The 19,511-nt window shown below is 42.8% G+C and overlaps 1 protein-coding gene across 3 annotated transcripts in view; it reads left to right on the forward strand.

The window, feature by feature from the left end:
- DSCAM (DS cell adhesion molecule) overlaps positions 1–19,511 on the forward strand; it is a gene marked incomplete at both ends in the record, with an annotated part of 734,316 nt that overhangs the window by 579,903 nt on the left and 134,902 nt on the right. For all 3 annotated transcript variants that reach the window (XM_080695506.1, XM_080695507.1, XM_080695508.1), the window contains 4 exons: positions 7,690–7,886; positions 9,295–9,391; positions 10,004–10,132; positions 18,084–18,251. In XM_080695506.1, the coding sequence (XP_080551632.1) occupies positions 7,690–7,886; positions 9,295–9,391; positions 10,004–10,132; positions 18,084–18,251 (591 nt within the window). The remainder of the gene's footprint in view (positions 1–7,689; positions 7,887–9,294; positions 9,392–10,003; positions 10,133–18,083; positions 18,252–19,511) is intronic.

A 19,511-nucleotide genomic window follows, 5' to 3' on the forward strand; every position in this document is an offset into this window, starting at 1 on the left:
TTCTGATTAGGACCCATTAAAGTCATATCCTGATGAACTCAGTGTTGTGAATACCCCCACCATTGCCAATTTCAAGCTAAATAGGTGATGTCACCATGCTGTACCTTTGGGCAGAGATGTGCCCAATCAACATAGACTGGGTGGTGGCAGCAGCCCCACAGCCCACTGCATCTTTAAACAGTAAGAAATTAGGTCAGATAATGGTTCCCTATAGCTTGACATTTGCTGAACACTGGAGCAACCGCTCGATAATGCCATGGCTTATGAAGGAAACTTACAAACAGATTTATCATAATGTAAAATAGCACCTTCCTTCATGGGTCCTTTTGCCACCAAAGCACACAGCTCATGTTTTTTGGACAAAGCCTCTTGGTCTGAATTTCCTTTGCCTGCTAGCAGAGTTGGCTCACAGCCTCTCATAGTACCAATCCCTGTTAAATTACTCCATCCATTTGTGATGCTGCAAAAATGCTTGCAGAAAGTCTGCCTTACTGACAGGTTGTCATCTCTCAGCACCCATGGCTATGACAAGTGAAAAGGTCATGCCTTCAAACATTAGCAATGCAAAGCAGCCATGATAATGGTTCATTCTTTCTTTAAAAAACAATCTTTCTGAGTGTTTCTTTAAAGGGCTGAAAATACATGAGCAGGATAGAGGGACATGGGCTGGTCACATTTCTGTCTGAATGCTGAGTTTATTCACCAGGATGAAAATATCCATTAGATAGGGCACTCATCCAAGGAGGAATGAGAGCAAAAATAAGAAGCATTTGTTTTCAGAGGAAGACAGAAACCAGAGGCCTTTGGTCTAGTCGAGCTATTTCTCCCATGAATAATGCAATAAAGCTTCTGAAAAGTATTTATTATTTTTATTATTATTGTTATTATTTTAATTTAGTACTGCTTCTTCTATTTTTTAATTTTATTTTCATGTGGATCATATTGAAAATGGCATACATTCACACAGTGCTTGGTGCCCTCCCCACCACTTCCCCTTCCCCCCTCCAAACAATAAGTGTCCAGGTTGACCATGCTACATTCATACTTTTACACATATTCAGATGTAGCTCCTCCAGTTAATCAACCTCGGCCTCCTTCCTCCCTTCCCCTCCTTTCTGGCTTTGGTGAGGTTTCCCCTCCATTTTCTGGAGACCCTCTGGTATCCCTAATACTCTCTAGTTTGGGCATATTAGAAAAAAACCTGTCCCTTCTCTTTCTGTGCTTGGCTGGTCTCACTTAACATAGTGTTCTACAGATCTTTTCATTGTCTTGTGAATGACATGATTTTGTTCTTTATTGCTGAGTAAAATTCCACTGCGTGTATTTCCTATAATTTTGCAATCCATTCATCTGTTAATAGAGACCTAGGTTCATTCCATATTTTGGCTATTATGAATTGTGCTACTAAGAACATAGGTATGCATATGATACTGTAGTTCTCTGATTTCAACCCCTTTGGAAAGATACCCAGGAGTAGTGTAGCCAGATCATATGGTTGATCCCTTACCAGTTTTCTAAGGAATCTCCATACTGATCTCCACAGCAGCTGAACTAGTTTGCACTCCCACCAACAATGTAAAAGAGTTCCTCTTTCCCCACATCCTCGCCAGCATTTGTTGTTATTTGATTTCTTTATGCTTGCCACTCTGACTGGGGTTAGATGGAATCTCAGCGTAGTTTTGATTTGCATCTCCCTGATGGCTAATGATGTTGAACATCTTTTCATGTATCTATTGGCCCTTTGTATCTCTTCTTCTGTGAGGTGTCTATTCAGTTCAGTTCCCATTTCTTGACTGGGTTGTTTATTTTGCTAGTGTAGAGTCTTTTGAGTTCTTTGTATATTCTGGATATTAGCCCCCTATCAGAGTGGTGGCTGGTAAAGATTTTCTCCCATTCTATAGGTTTTCTCTTTAGGTTCTTGATGGTTTCCTTTGATGAGAAGAAACATTTTAGTTTGATGCCATTCCACTTGTTAATTCTTGCTGTAATTTCCTGAGCTTTGGAGGTCTTCTTGAGAAAGTTACTGCCTGTGCAGTGTTCTGCCTGTATGTTGGAGTGTTGAGCCTGTGCCCTCCTCTAATAGCTTCACTGTCTTTGGTCTAATCCCCAAGTCTTTGATCCATCGCGAGTGGATTCCTGTGCATAGTGAGAGATTAGGATTTAGTTCCATCTTTCTACAAATGGATAGCCAGTTCTCTCAGCACAACTTGTAAAGGCTGTCTTTTCTCCAGTGTATGAGTTTGGACACTTTGTCAAAGATCAATTGACTATAGGTGTGTGAGTTTGTTTCTGTACCTTTTATTCTGTTCCATTGGTCTGTATACCTGTTGTTGTGCCAATACCATGCTGATTTTACTGCTATTGCTCTGTAGTATAATTTGAAGTCAGGGATTGTGATGCCTCCTGTATGGTTCTTATTGCTGAGAATTGCTTTGGCTATTCTGGGTCTTTTCTTTCTCCATATAAAATTCATGACTTATTTTTGTAGGTCCATGAAGAATGTCTTTGGTATTTTGATAGGAATTACATTGAATTTGTAGATCACTTTTTGCAGAATGGCCATTTTGATTATATTTATGCTGCCTATCCACGAGCAAGGGAGATCTTTCCATCTTCCAATGTCTTCTTCAATTTCTTTCTTTAATGTTTTATAGTTTTCATTGTAGAGGTCTTTGGTTAGGTTTATTCCTAGGTATTTTATTAATTTTGAGGTTACGGTGATTGGAATTGTTTTCTTTTGTCTTTCATTGTGAATTCATTGTTAGCATAAAGAAAAGCAACTGATTTTTTTAAGTTGATTTTGTATCCTGCAACTTTACTGAATTGGTTAATCAGCTCCAGTAGTCTTTTGGTTGAGTCTTTTGGGTTTTCTAGGTAAAGGATCATGTCATCTGCAAGAAAGGATCATTTTTATTCCTCTTTTCCTGTTTGAATTCCTTTTATATCCTTCTCTTGTCTTATTGCTATGGCAAGAATCTCCAGGACTATACTGAAAAGGAGTGGTGATAGTGGGCATCCTTGTCTTGTTCCTGAATTTAGAGGAATTTCTTACAGTTTTTCCCCATTCAATATGATGTTGACTTTGGGTGTATTGTATATTGCCTTAATGATGTTGAGATACATTCTTTCTATTCCAATTTTTTGCAGTGTTCTTAACATGAATGGGTGTTGGATTTTGTCAAATGCTTTTTAAGCATCTATTCATATGATCATGTAGTTTTTTTCCTCAGTTCTATTTATGTGGTGAATAACATGTATTGGTTTGCATATGTTGAACCAGCCTTGCCTTTCTGGGATGAAACTGACTTGGTTGTGGTGTACAATTCTCTTGATATGGTTTTAGATGCATATAGCTAGTATTTTGTTTAGAATTTTTTCATCTATGTTCATCAGGATATTGGTCTGTAATTTTCTCTTCTTGAGGTATATTTATTTGGTTTTGGTATTAATGTGATACTTGCCTCATAGAAGAAGTTTGGGAGGATTCCATCTCGCTTGATTGCCCGGGACAAATTGTGAAGTATTGGGATTAGTTCTTCACTACAGGTTTTGTAAAATTCAGCTGGAAACCTGTCAGGGACTGGGCTTTGCTTTGATGGGAGAATTTTTATTGCTGTTTCTATTTCTTTGCTTGCTCTTGGTTGGTTAAGGCTTGTTATGTCCTCTTGGGTCAATTTAAGTAGGTTATATGTGCTTAGGAATCTATCGATTTTTTCCATATTTTTCAGTCCATTGGAGTATAAAATTTCAAAATAGTTTCTGATAATCCTTTGAATTTCCCCACTCTCTGTGGTAATGTCTCCTTTTTCATTTCTGATATTAATGATTTGAATTGATTCTCTTTCTTTTGGTTAGGTTTGTCAGGGGTTTATCGATACTATTAATCTTTTCAAAGAACCAGCTTTTTGTTTTGTTGATTCTTTGAGTTTTTTATTCTCTATTTCACTTACTTCGGCTCTGATTTTAATTATTTCCTGCTTTCTGCTGGCTTTAGGATTAGACTTTTGCAGTTTTTCTAGGCCCTTGAGATGTGTCATTAGGTTGTTTACTTGGAGACCCTCTGTTCTTTTTATGTGGGCACTCAATGCTATAAATTTTCCTCTTAACACTGCCTTCAAAGTTTAAAAAGAAAAGGCAGCCAGGCATGGTGGTACATGCCTGTAATCTCAGTACTTGGAAGGCTGAGACAGTAGGATCACTGGTTCAAGGCCAGGCTCAGCAACTTAGCAAGATCCTGTTTCAAAAAAATTAAAAAGTGCTGGGTTTGTAGATCAGAGGTAGAATGCCCCAGGTTCAATCTGCAGCAGGAGAGAAAGAGAAAGAGAAAGAGAGAAAGAAAGAGGGAGAGAGCGAGTGAGAGCGTACAACTCTCCAAGCAGTGCTGCACGTTGGGAGCTTACAGCCTCAGCTGGTTGTGTTAAAGGCCAAGGAAATAGCATTCACAAGACAATCCTCTCCTGCACCCCAGATCCACAGGACAAGAGACCCTTGGTTCTGAACTGACTGGCTCTTCTGGAATCAGGAGAAGGGAAGGTGCTAAAAGCACTTGGCCACCAAACACTGTGTGGATATATGCCATTTTCAATATGATCCACATAAAAATGAAATAAAATATAAGAAGCACATGGCCTTGGAAAGTGATCACATACGCCATGCCCTTACAGAAAATCTATTTTTTTCTGCCTTGCCACTTTATAAATTTCTTTTCTTTTTCACAAATATTGCCCAGTGGGAAATCCCACCCGTAGCCTTCACAGGCCCATGAGACTAGAAGGCACTAGCATGTACTGATTTCCAGAACACAGATCTGTGACCAGAGATTTTATATCTTCTGCCAAGTTTACGGAGGTCATGGAGGTCATGGGGACCACAGTCCTTGCCAGGAATTCAGGGAGGGACCAGGGGGCTGCCTTTCACAGATCAATTGTGTGTGATCTTCTCAGCATCTCATTCATGTTCCCTAGCATAAAGAGGGAAAATGAGAAGTCAATTATTTTCTTCTTCTTGAACCATCAACAGATTTATCCACAATTGTGCACTTTAGGTCAATTTTGTTAACTTTGGGATCTCTAGTTATTATGATTTAGCTTTTGGTCCTTGTGAGAAAAATAATCTTGATTAATGGATTTGAGCTCAAACGGAAAGTATCCTCAGAAAGGACACCACCTATGCTACCTCTATGTGGCAGATGTGTGGGGTTTCTATAGCCAGTAAACATCCAGCGGGACAGGAGGAGGGGATCTCACCTGTACAGGTGCACTCAACGGATGCTCATTGCATGGGTGAAGAACATTCCTATGTCCTCATCATAAGCTCCTATCAGTAGCAGCTCCTATTACTTCTTATTCCCTCTCTATCTTCTTATCTGGGGAGTGCAAGATGATGTTACAGCTTGGTAGAACAGTGTGGCAATTTCTCAAAATATTAAATGTACATTTGCAGTAGGACTCAGTTTATCTACTCCTGGACAACTCCCAGGAAAAACAAAGACTTATATCTATATAACAACTTATATACAACTATTTAGAGATGAATTATCCATAACAGCCCCAAACTGGAAACAATCCAAAGATGTATCAACAGTCAAGCAGGGAACAAAAAATGTAGCAATTCATGCAATAGAGTTATTAGGCAATAAAGATGAACAAAGTATTGATATATACAATCAGTGTGTATGAACCTTGAAAGCATGTTTACTGAAAAAAACTCATAAAATTAGACACACGCAAAAGAAAAACTGATGTTGTATGAAACCATTTATAGGAAACTTCCAGAAAAGGCAATACAAGAACAGAATGTAAACTTCCAATTGCCTAGAATTTGGGGAAGAAGAGAAAGTGACTGTACATCGGCAGGAGAAATCTATTCAGGGTAATCTAAGTGCTCTAAATGTGGTGATGACCATAAACCCTGCATACTTGACTTTAGGTTTTAAGTGTGTGTGTGTGTGTGTGTGTGTGTGTGTGTGTGTGTGTGTGTGTGTGTGTGTGCGTGCGCGTGTTAGGTACAAATAGTGCCCCCACCAAATCCAAATCCATATTGCTTTAAAACCTCATCTATGACTTTATGTGAAAATGAGGTCACTGCAGGTATACCCTACATTAAGCTTCATCTTCACTAATTATATCTGCAAAGACTATCTCCACATAAAGTCATATTCCAGGAAGACATGAATGTTGGAGGATGCAAGCATAAGGTCGACCTTAGGAACGAGGAGGGTCTTTCTTCCTGTGTTTGAGGAAACAAGGTAAGACGTAGGTAAAAATGCAGATTTACTTTGGTTGTCACTCAATATGCCTCGCCTCTTTGGAAACAGCTCGTTGCTTTCTCATATTTTTAAACTATCTTCTAGAAGTTTAAGCATAGTTGTTTTAGAGTGTATATCCAGTCACTCTGTCATCTGAAGTCCTTGGGGAGCTGATTCGCAGTCATGGCAGACTGTTTTCCCATGTATTTTACAGTTTTGGCTTGTGAGCTCATGTTCAGCAGAGCTTTATTTGGGAGAATTCCAGTGAGACTGGAGGGAGGGTACATCTTTCCAAAGTGTGTTGATATTTGCTTTGGCTAAGTTCCTCAAACTTATTACCAAACTAGGGGTACTTCTATGTTAATTCTTTAGTGTAAAGTTCACTTCTGATTTATTTAGAGTCACGCCAGTTACAAATTCTCAGAGGAAACATTTTTTCTAAATCTTTAACATAAGCAAAGGCTCTTTGCATCTCCCTTTGCCATTTGTGTTTATTTTTATTTTTGTTTATGAACTTGCTCTCAAGATGGAGTATTTTTTTTTAGGAAATTGGATTTGGAAGTTTGACTTTTAACTCCCTGCTTCTTAGATAAGCAAAGTACCAGGATTATATCACCTCTAGCTTTACAATATCCACTTTGTGTTTAGGTGCCACTTTTTATATAAGTTTTTCTCACACTTTTTATATAAGTTTAGAGTGCCTTCACAAAGGTATATTTAAATGTGCTGTCCTGAATTTATAGGCAGTTTATGGAATGATGGTGGAATCCCCTGTCATCCAGTGCTAAAAAAATGGGAGTCTACAGATTAGTTTTGGATAAAGGAAAGAGAACTTGAGAAGTTTCATAAGGAAAGCTTTCCATTGTCATGTGTATTGGGATGAGATTTTCTGTTATCTCTCCCAACAGGAAGTGGAGGTTTGTGATCCTGAGGGACTGATAAAGATGTACAGGGGATATAAACAACTGTGGGCAAGAGGATGCTGAGAATCCCAAGGGATAATTAGCCACATAAAGGGATCTACTTAACTTGACTAATAATGATGACTTCATCTTCATAATTGAAAAGGATAAAAACATGGATGATTATAGAAAGAGGAGCATACTTCATCAAATTAAGTCTCTTTCAGATTAAGCAGCCTGGAAATCCTTTTCCTGTGTGTTCTGGAGGACCTAGGCTGTGTCCCTGACCTATGTCTGCTCCTCCAGAAGACAGCAGCATTCCCTGATTAGGAAGCCATATGGCCATCTCTGCCGACGGCTCATGTAGTCAAGTTTCATTATTCTGCTGCTTTCCATCTACGTTACTTATGATTCTTGCTCATAAGTTTCTTGAATATTTCTTTAATATATATCTCTTTAAGCATGACTTGGCTGTGTGATTTGGTAGAAAATGGAGAACACCGCTTTGCTGAACAAGTGGTATCTCTTTTGGTGTTTCAGTTCCTGCGATGATAACATCCTATCCAAATACTACACTGGCCACTCAGGGTCAAAAGAAGGAGATGAGTTGCACAGCCCATGGTGAGAAGCCAATTATTGTCCGCTGGGAGAAGGAGGACAGGATCATTAACCCAGAAATGGCCCGTTACCTCGTGTCCACCAAGGAGGTGGGAGAGGAGGTGATTTCTACTCTGCAGGTAAAAGCGTACCAAATGCAACAGAATAATTTCAAACATTAGTGCAACAATAAGCCTGTCCTTTTAATCAAGTGGGTGCATGAGGGTGCTTAAATTGCAAATAGTATGTTGGGATTTCTTTGTGAACCGCCATTTCTCTCCTGCTTCCTACGGCAAAGATTACTGAGTAGCCTTCAAAAGTACTGCTTCATCATAAGGGTTATTAAGAGTAAGATTATTATGAGCAAGGCGGACTCCAACTGTGATTTTAAAAATGAGTGGAAAACGGGGCTTTTAAATTACAGTTAAGCCTGTAGATTGACAGACGACGACAAGTCCATGTTTTAACTTTATATGAAAAAAACTGGATGGGCTTCAAGACAAAAAAAATGTGATAAGGGAAAATATTTTGCTTTTTTGGAAAAACCCCTATGTAAAAATATTCTATTATTAATGTAGAATCAGAAAAGCTATAATGAAGTGTTATGTTCTCTTATATAATTTGTCACTGCTGGCAGTTAACTGTGTGGTACTGTTATTGTGATAGGAAATGATGATGCTTGGGAAAGTATTTTAAAGTTCTGTGTTCAAAAACCTGGCATTAGTTTTCCCACAAGTGTCTAGCCCTGCCATCCACCTAGAGTAAAACACTGCTAAGGGCTGTATTTCTCCAACACCCTGTATCCAGGTCCCAGAGAACATCAAACGTCACAAATGCCCAATTTCTCTCTAAAAATGGCACAGTGCTTATAAAGAATCCATGCCCATCCCCTCATACACCTTATATCATCTCTGGATTGCTTACAACGCCTATTACAATGAACATGTTATGTAAATAGTGGGTACACTACATTGTGTGGAAAATAATGAAAAGTCTGTGTATGTTCACGACAACACAATTTGTTTCTGAATATTTGCAATCCATAGTTGATATCATCTGTGGATGCTGAACCCATAAATACAGAAAGCTGGCTGCATTTATGGGTATATGTCTTTAGGCATGGTTGTTTTAGATGCTCTAAAGGCATACCATGGGGGTAGTAAAAAAGGATGTGAATGTGGACTGTGTATCGACCTGGCGACAACATCTTACCTAAATTACACATCTAGTTGCAGGACCCGGCCGCTGATCTGGTTAATGTGCATCCGACTTACCCAGCTGCCTGTTTACAATTGCACCGAAATAATTTGCCCCCTGAGGGCCTGTCCATGTGTATGTGTGAGTGAATGTGTGTGGCTGAGCATGTTGGGGTTGAGTGTGTGTGTGTGTGTGTGTGTGTGTGTGTGTGTGTGTGTGTGCGCGCGCGCGCATGCTGGAGATGGCAGGAGGGAAGAGTGGATCGCAGGGAGGTTACAGCCCAGAGTCATTTCTGGGATCTCCAGCTCCATGCTACTGAACAAGATGAATTTCTTCCTGCTCTACTCACAGATTTTGCCAACTGTGAGGGAAGATTCTGGCTTCTTCTCCTGCCATGCTATCAATTCTTACGGGGAGGACCGTGGAATAATTCAGCTCACGGTGCAAGGTAGGAAGGACATGGCATAAAAAAGGAACAAACAAACAAACAAACAAACAAACAAAAAAGCACAGAGATTCAAGGACAGGAAGTATGTGGCAGCCCAGCCCCTGTGCTGTGCGACACTTCCAGATTCTCAGAATGTTATGAATATGTATGACGTCTGTGCTAAGGCAGTCTTCTGCAGAGCCCGTGATTGTGGGCATGCAGCCCCGAAGCACACGGAATAAAAGGCCATCCAGGAATGAAAGCGGATGCAAATCAGTGCAGTTGTGCTGAGAGGTGTAGAGAGCTGCGCTTTCTTTGCCTGATTTTAGGAGTCCATACACCAGACGATCAGAATGGAAAGGGAAGTTCAACACCTGGGGTGGGAATGTTTTGAGTTAGAGACATGAACTCACACAGGGACATTTATACCCTCTAGGTTTGGCTGGGTTACAAACAGGAAGTCTTGGCAAAGTAAAACTGCTCTTCCCTAAATGTGATTAGATAAAATAAATGCTTGCAAATAAGAAGCATCTGTCATTGTCTACAACAGACAAATTGCATGCAAGCCACACAAAGCATTTCCTCTAGCATTTATGTCTGAACTAAACCTTGGTCTGTCTGTTCATGGCGCAGAGCCCCCAGACCCTCCTGAAATTGAGATCAAAGATGTCAAAGCACGCACAATCACGCTCAGGTGGACCATGGGGTTTGACGGAAACAGCCCCATCACGGGTTATGATATCGAATGCAAAAATAAATCAGGTAAGTCCTTTATTTCCTCCAACTTTATTTCTGCCTGAAAAAGTCCTCTGAACTCTTTTAAATTCATTGTACCCTTAATAACTTAAGTCCTCGACTCACAGAAGCTCACTTGGAGGGTTTTCACAATGGGTCACTGTGCTCGCAAGAGGAGCTCCTAGTCTTCATCGGTCCAGGCTCAGCCCTGCCCAGTGCTTAGAGGTCCCAGCTAGAGTGCAGGCTCACTCTCTGCTGGCCTCTTAAGCACTGTCAGCACCCATGGGCACCAAAAGCAGCTGCCCACAGAACCAGCCCATCATCAAGACCTGTCCTGCCAGGCACACCTGCCACCTTACCTCCTACTGCCCTGGAGAATGAGCTAGGTCCCCTGTCCCATCTTCAGGAGGAGCTGTACCGTGGGGTATGCATGGAGGAGAGCTGCTTCTGCCAATGTGGAGCACTCACCCTGTAACGACCTCATGGAAACGAGGCAGGGATACCCAGGGACACTTAGCATGTGGGGAGCACTTAGCCCTGAGCCCACACATAAAACCCATCCAGCTATTCACACCATCACAAGTGCGCCAGCTAACTGTCTTCCAGAGACAATGCCAAAGCAATTTTGAACTTTATGGTGCATCTAGCCAAAAGCAGAATATCACCACTGTGGCCCCAGAGTTTTTACCTCATTTCACAAAGAGCTATGAGGAATGAGAGCCCCATCTGCATAGGAAAGGTTAATACAATTATTTCTCAGAGTCCACAAAAGCAGCCTTATTTTTCGCTTTCTGGGCACTGTAGGTTACTGCAGATTACCTTGTCTTGACCAATTTTGTTGCCAATGAGTTGAGCTGTAGTAGTGAATCAAGCCCAAGGTAGCTGGGGATGACAGGTGCAGAGGGAGGCAGGTTCCAGGGAGGGGGTGCCAGGGGCAGAGCCAGGAAATGGGGCTGGGGATGACAGAGAAACATGAGGAGTGGCTGGCAATGAACTGGGGAAGTAGGGTTTGGAGATGAAGAGAAGTTGTAACGGATCAGAGTTGTGGGTTGAGAACGAGGATCTGAGATTGCTGCATTGGGCATATAGGTGAGAGAGACAGGGTGATGGGTGGGATATATAGCACAGCAGCAGAGCATGCGCATAACATACATGAGGCCCTGGATTTGATCCCAGAAACACATTTTAAAAAATAGGAACTGGGCATGGTGCATGCTTGTAATCTCAGCATTCAGGAGGCTGAGACCAGAGGATTGCAGTTCACAGATACTTAGTGAGATCCATTGCAACTAAGTGAGACCCTGTTTGAAAATGAAGAATAAAACACAGGGCTGGGGTATAGCTTAAAGAGTGAATGTGCTGGGCGTGGTGGCGCACGCTTGTAATCCCCGCGCTTGGGAGGCAGAGACAGGAGGATCGCGCAGGTTCGAAGCCAGCCGCGCTGGCGTAAGAGACCCTGTTTCAGAAATATAAAATAGGTCTGGGAGTGTAGCGCGGAGGTAGAAGGGCTTCCAGGAACCCCAGTACCACCAAAAAAAAAAAAAAGAGTGAATGTCCCTGGGTTCCATCCCCAGAAATGAGAAGAAAAAAAAAGGAAAATCTGTGTGGCTCGGCTCACTAGCCTCAGGTTGCACTCAGAAACAGAGAAGGGTGTGGCATACATGTGGCCCAAGGAAGACCCCCAGGAGTGGTGACGAGGCTCCAAGGAGCACTGTGGCTGGGGAGAGCAGCAGAGCAGCGCCCAGGGGTCCTGAGGCACAGAGACCTGGGTGAGCCTACCCAAGGCAGTGCTGGCCTGAAGAGAGTCTTTAAGAGCCAGGACAAACAGATGTGGGAAGAGAGAGTCGCCTTGACACTCTTCTAAGAAAATCAGGCAGGATGGAGCAGAAGAAGCATGAGTTCTGAGGTGCAGACCTTGATGTGAGGGAAACACTTCTTAGGGGGGGACCAAGACTTGGTAGAGGTGAGAGCTCAGGAGAGACACAAACAGGCATGATGGGGATGCTCCACAGACCCCAGAGTGCAGGGACAGCCCATCCATCCCCTTGTTAAGCACTCCACACTCTGGAGGCTGGGGCACACAGGTGGCTCCCTCTGCAGAGCAGGTCAAAGCCCCTGCAGCCTTCAGAAAAAAATGGGCCACTGGATATTGGTGACATCCTGCTTTGACAGCTGACACTAGGCTCAGCCTGTGCTGGTCCTACTGCTGGATGGGGTTTCCCCCTATGTATCCATCGTGAGGCCATAGGTTGCATCTAGCTGGAAATTCGGCCTCCCCAGGACCACAAAGTCCTGCCCTCCATAAGTCCCACTTCTCATGTGTCATGGAGGTTAATCACATGGGTCACAAATTCTCATATATGTACCTCTGAGTGTACTGATTTGTGCACTGATTAATATATATCGTCTACACTAAGCATCTTGGGTCTCCCTGTGCCTAGTAGGTCTCTTTCCACCCAGCCCATTTTTCAATACTCAACATATGGTAGGCATGGCTATTTGGTGACTATTTTTTAAGAAAGGAGTCTGCTTAAAACATTTTACTCAGCCGGGCATGGTGGTGCATGCTTGTAATCCCCGCGCTTGGGAGGCTGAGACAGGAGGATCGCGTAGGTTCGAAGCCAGCCTCAGCTACTTAGTGAGGCTTTCAGCAACTTAAGTGAGACACTGTTTCCAAATAAAATATAAAATAGGTCTGGGAGTATAGCCCGGAGGTAGTAAGCCTCTGGGTTCCACCTCCAGTACCACAAAAAAAAAAAAAACATTTTACTCACTGAATGGAACACAGTTGATATCTAATGGGTGGAAGCTTTCCTTATGGCTCAAGCAGGCATCAATATGCTCACAAAGAGAATGCTTCCCAGGCCTCGGTCCATTCGAGCACTTGCCCACCTTTCAGAAACCTCAGAGCTGGGAGTGATGGTGTGGTGCACACCTGTAATCCCAGGACTTGGGAGGCTGATACAGGAGGATCACAGGTTCTAGGACAGCCTCAGCAATGCAGTGAGATTCTCAGCAACCCAGCAAGATCCTGTTTTTAAAAAGACTAAAATGGGCTGTGGTGTATTTAATAGGTAGAAAACACCTCAGTTCAATTCTAAGTATGGAGGAAGGAAGGAAGGAAGGAAGGAAGGAAGGAAGGGAGGAAAGGAGGAAGGAAGGAAGGAAGGAAGGGAGGGAGGAAAAGAGGAAGAAAGGAAGGAAGGGAGGGAGGGAGGGAGGGAGGGAAATCTCATTGTCCACCCAACCTCCTGCAAGGTTCCTAAAGGCATAGACTCTGATTCTCTTGCCGTTGGATTCCTGGTGCCTAGCACCATGTTTGGAACATGAAAAAGAAATACCCATTGCATTTAATTTACATGTAATTGAAATCTAAGAATTGTCTTTATTTATAGCAGGATTTTAAATGTATAGATTGATCAGGATCCATATAACCTAGTGGTAAAACTTATCTATAAAGTTGGTGCAATCAGAATTAAGTCCTTCTTGCTCTCCTAAATGAGACAGAGCCAGTGGTGCAGCCAAGATATTTATGTAGCCTCAGAGCAAGGCAACTTGAAAGTCATAGTTGGTCCCAGGAGAATCATGGAGAAAAGCCCGTGGGACAGGTAGACCCAGCTCTGTGACTCAGGACTATACCAGGGCCCTCCAGAGCCCACATTCCTTTTGGTTAGAAAGGCCTGGGAGGAAGGGGCAGTGCTGGTATCACTGGCAGCTCCACTTAGTACTGTAGAGAGAAGCAGGGTAGCATCTTCATGAAGTAGGTACACCTCACATTTTGAGGGTAGAATATTAGCAGAGGCCCTTTTATGTGTCATCAGCTGGTGCTGGAACAACCCCAGAAACAGCTCGCTGTACCTGAGAGCAAAGCTCTGCTGTGACTCTTGTAAGCTCTTCTTGTACTGCACCAAAGCAGACCTTCTTGTGTCTTGTGGCCCTCTGCCATCCCTAAGCTCTGTGGCCAAAGGAAACCCTTCTAGGCCTTGAAGATAGATACATCTCTTTGGCTTTCAACACGGCAGGAAATACTACATGCCCCATGACCCTTTTCTGTACGTTCTGTGACCATCTCCTGACCATTCACTTTGACTGTGCTCAGGGCAAATGCTCAGGTGTTGCTGAATGCGTGAATGCACCTTGGAGGCCATGGCTGCCTCAAAGTATATTCTTTCTCCCTCTCACCTGCGATTTCATAGTTACTTTGGCTGCAATTACTTGATTGCCAGTGACCACTATTTCTCCTCCACATGGACACCCCGGGCCTTTTAACAGTTCCTTCTGGCATGTTATCCCATGACCCACAGCTCATCAGCCAGCAATTTTCAGTATCCATCCACTTCTTTCTCTTCCTTTGTTTGTTCCCCACATCCTGCCTTGTGGCGCCTCTCTCCTCCCCAGCACCTCACAGATCTCTGAAAGGCGTCAGCACCACGGAGAGTTCCCTGCATTGTGGACTAGGATCAGGGCCGAGACAGGAAGTCCACTAAGAACTGGGGACCTCCTCCAGGCCTTCTCTCAGGGTTTCCTGCCTCCGCTTCTCTCTGAGGACTGTGATCCCTGTGGAGAGCAGAACAATAAAGGGGCACTCGCCATGTCCCTGAGCCCCCCTCCCACTAACCATCAAAGAGGGCCTGGCCCTCCTTCAAACTACCTCTTAATTTTTAAAACTTTGTGCATCTGTCTCCAGATCTTTCAGTCACCTATACTTTCTCTTATCTTACACCCCCTTACATTTGTCCATGATGACCTGCTGTCCTCTGAATTCAGGGTGTCTGCCCTCCAATCTGGGCTCGGCCACCCTAGCTCCCGTGGGCCCCACAGTTCTTCACAGGAGTTATTCGGAATTGCAATTACTGAAAATTGCAATGGCCGCCAGGCGTGGTGGTGCACACTTGTAATCCCTGCGCTTGGGAGGCGGAGACGGGAGGATCGTACTGGTTTGAAGCCAGCCTTGCTGGCTTAAGAGACCCTGTTTCCAAATAAAAAAATATATATAAAATAGGTCTGAGAGTGTAGCCCAGAGGTAGAAGGGTTCCTAGGAACCCCAGTACCACCAATACATACATACATACATACATACATACATACATACATACATACAATCAAATTGCAGTGGTGGACTTTGAGCCTTTCTGGGGCCTTCTGTGGAACCTTCCTGCCATTCAGTGAATGCTTCTAAGGACGACTTTCTGAACCAGGCCACAAGTATGGCCTTGCTGGTCTTACTTCCTGCAAAGCGCAGAGGTAAAATATTTCTCAGTGAAAGTTGCTTTCTTTTGCATGTGACTGAACTGTCTCTACACTGCTCCTCCTCACAAGTAAGCCGAGTCAGGAATTTCTCAGAGTTCTTTTGAGCACATCAGATTCTCTGTAGGCAGCTAGAAATACTGAAGTCCAGGCTCATTAGGTGTCTTTGGAGAACATGTGATGGTTGCAGGGTGTAGAAGAAGACCTAGAACTCAGGACAGCACAGCTGAGATCAAACCCAAGCCCCACTTTCACCAGCTATTGAACCACACTGAGTCCCTTGAACTTGACATTAAAAATAAATATCCGTACTTTGGTGGGATGTTGTTAAAATTTCATTAAATAAGACTTTCTAAAACACGTGTCTGCCAGAGCGCCCTGGACAGTGAAGCTTTTAAAGGCACAAGTTTCTGCGTACCCCAGAGATTCAATATTTAATAGACCCGAAAGCAAATTTGCCAAAAACCTCTGAGGATTCCAATGTGCCTGCAGACGTGGGAAATGCATATATCACATTTGTAAGTGTCCCAGTGGAAGGAAGAAATTGCACATTAAAATACAAATAGAATGAGAAGGCTGTAGCATGGTCAAAATGAACTTCTTAGGAATTAATCACAAACAGAAGGTGTGTCTGAACCCAAGAGGCTGAGGGTACAGCCAAGTGGGGAGTGCCTGGGGTAGGTGGCAGATGGGAAAAGTCAGAAGTAGCATTGCTATGGTGACATCTGACAGGGCTCCTGGCCCTGTGGAAGAAAGGTGATGGTTTTTAGAGGCATAGAACAAATACAGCATAAAGGATGGTTTCTAAGCCACTCTAGAAGATTATCTAAGAAGAAATTACTTGTGGAGGTGTAGGCTGGCCTAAAGAAACTGACCGGGGAGGGGTGTTGAGACTCCAGGTGATTAACAAGATACAGAGCTGGTCCCTCCCCGCAGCTTGCCTTCATTCTCTGTATGACTTGACTGATGAAAGGAGATGTTTCTCTGTGGTTTCGTCGGTCCTGCTAGTTCTAGGAAATTCCATGGTGCCCAAGCAGAGCCCTCACCCACCACCAGTGGCCACTTCCTCCTGGGACTGTTCAGCTGGGTATCTTTCTATTGTCCCAGACATCTTCCCAAGAAACCTTAGCTTTCTCTTTGTGGGACAGGCTCATATACGTGTGCCATTCCATTGGTATAAATTCCTTCCTTTCATTCACCCTCTATTCAATCACATTCTCCTTCTCCATCATTTTTTCTTTGCCGCATCTTCCCTTCCACCTCCAGTCTTCTCATCCAGACTCAGAGGTGCTTCTTCTTCTGACCGCAGCATAAATTGTCAGTTTCCATTATGCTCCATTCCTCCAGAGCTGGAGCTTCAGGAGCAATCTTGAAGCCACATGTTTCCTTCAAGTCTTCAAAATCTCTTGTATTTACATCCACCTGAGGACACAGGAGCCCCCTAAACATCCATGCTTATTATCCGTGTGACCGTGAGCAGCACCAGTCCCAAGGCCCTGAAGTCTGAGGAATTTCTGTTTTGAACTCATCTGTTAAACATGCATTAAAATGGTGTCCACTCTGTACTGAGCATTGAATTAGTACTGAGGGCATGGTTTTGCATATGGGGTATAGTTTCTGTCCTCTTGGAGCTTAGGATCCAACAGGGAACACAGAATATCGATGACAGTCCCTCCAGTGGGTGGAGCCTCAATGCCAAGGGACACTGGGGACAATGGGCCTCTGTGGCCATTCTCGCCATCTGTGTCTCAGAGGCCCTTTTGTTCTTCCATAACCAATGTCAGTCATGACCAATCAACCCCAGTCAGCAACCACCCAGACGGCTTTGATCTAAGAACCATTTACTGACATTCCCATATTTGGTTAAATAACCTAAATCATCATGTCCAAACAGACACCAATTCCGTGATGACACTCAATTAGCTGTTCAATTAGCTGTGGTTGAAAAATAATTCTTAAAGCTAAGGATTTAGGACTGCATAATTTAAAACAATGAGAAATGATCAATGCATTTGGTAAGCAATGTCTATACTGGACACTGAATCTTGAGATGGGCATGGATGGGAATATCTCACTATTTCAAAAAATGAGAATTGATCAGTGCGTTTGGTAGGGAATGTCTATGCTAGACATTGAGATGGGCTTAGGCAGGACTATCTCACTAAATGACTTACAGCAATGAGAATCGATCAGTGTGTTTGTAAGCAGTATTTGTGCTTGGGTGGGCTTCGCTCAGTTTTACCACACTCTATTTGGGGAAGAAGGGATCTGATATGTCTAGAGGTTATGGGGATTTCAAATATAATTTAAAGCCAGAGATTTGGTGGGGGGCAAGAAAAGAGGTGTCAGAACCAAAGTTTGGTGTTCGCCCCATGCAAGGAGTGCTTATAGAGGTCATCCCAGCCCGCAGATGTGACCTACCACCACTAGTGTTTCTCCTCCTTGATTCCCCAGTCACCCACTGTGTGCTTCCTTCAAGCCCTCTCCCTGACCTCAGCTCACCTGCAGCCTCGTACCCCCCCCCCAGTAGCCTGGATAATAAGTGTATAAATTCATGGTCTTCCTTGTGGACAGCTCTGTCAGAAAACGTGGGAACATTGCATTGAGATTTCACTTTCGATGTATTTTTTCTTCTTTTTTATTTTTTAAATTCCTGCTTTTGAACTTTCAAAGACAGAGAAAAAAAACTCACATCTCTATCTCTTCTTTTTTGAAAAACAAAACCCAAAAGACTCCTGGGATTCTGCTCAAAGAACCAAAGATGTTTCCCCTCAGCTGAACTCGGCCACCATCATTGATATCCACCCTTCCTCCACCTACAGCATCCGCATGTACGCCAAGAACCGGATTGGCAAGAGCGAGCCCAGCAACGAGCTCACCATCACGGCGGACGAGGCAGGTATGTGGGTCCAGGTCAGGTTCACCCTCAGAAGCCTGGGAGCTCACGCTTTGGGCTTACATGCTCAGATACATCATCATTTGCTCATGCCAGGCAGGGTTCTTTAAGACTTGTTTCCGATAGTATTATATTCTATAAAAAAATATTCCCGTCATTCTGCCTCCCATGTGGAAGGCACATCTGTTTAGATAGGATCTAGTTCAAAGTGCTAATACCCAAGACTTGGAAGAAGTTGTTTGAAGCTAACATTCCGAGCTGGGTGTGGTGGTGCATGCTTGTACTACCAGTACTGGAGAGGCCAAGACAGGAGAATCACAGGTTCAAGAACAGCCTAGGCAACTTAGCGAGGCCCTCAGAAAGTTAGTGAGACACTGTTTCAAAATAAAAAATAAAAGAGGGATGGGAGTGTAGCTCTAAGGTAAAACACCCCTGGGCTCAATCCCCAGTACCACTATATATAAATATGAGTCATATTATTTTTCCAGTTCTTTTGTTTGAATACATGAAACCTATGTGGACAGAAGAATGATGAGAGTCTATCTCTAAGTCAAAGTATAGACAGGGGGAAACAGGTTCAGCTAGGGACAGCAATAGCTAGCATATTTTGTGGAAAGCCCTAGGTAGAGGTGTGCAGATCATTTTAATGATTAGCAGCATCAATGTTTTTTATGACAAACTATATTGCTTATTTCCCATTATAAAGTATATTTAATATTTAAAATTTCAAAAACAGAGATAAGAATTTTTTTAAGATTTTTTATTGGTGCACTGTATTCATACATCATAATGGGATAAAAATAATACTTTTGTAGACATACATGCACACATCGCCCAGTTAGCCCCTACCCGATCCCCAACCTGTTCCCTCCCCATCCCTCCTTCCCATGCTTGGATTAGTGGTTGACATCTAGTATTATAGCAATTTATCCAATATTAATGTTGATAATCTCATATAACAGTTTCATTTGTCTGATACCAAGCTTTTGATGACTTAAAGATAACATTTCAATATTTCTTTTTGCTTTCTTTTTTACCAGAGAATATTTCTTTCTTTTTCTTTTTTAAGGTGAACTATCATATATTTATTTATTTATTTATTTATTTATTTTTCACAAAAAATCTATCCAAATATGGAATATGGACTCTAGATACCCAAAACAATCTCAAAAAAGAACAAAGCTAGAAGATGTATATTTTCTGATTTCAAACCATATAAAGCTACAATAATTGAAACAGTGTAGTACTGCTATAAAGGCAGAT

Source organism: Muscardinus avellanarius (assembly GCF_963383645.1).
Source record: "Muscardinus avellanarius genome assembly, chromosome: 5".
Lineage (NCBI taxonomy): Eukaryota > Metazoa > Chordata > Mammalia > Rodentia > Gliridae > Muscardinus > Muscardinus avellanarius.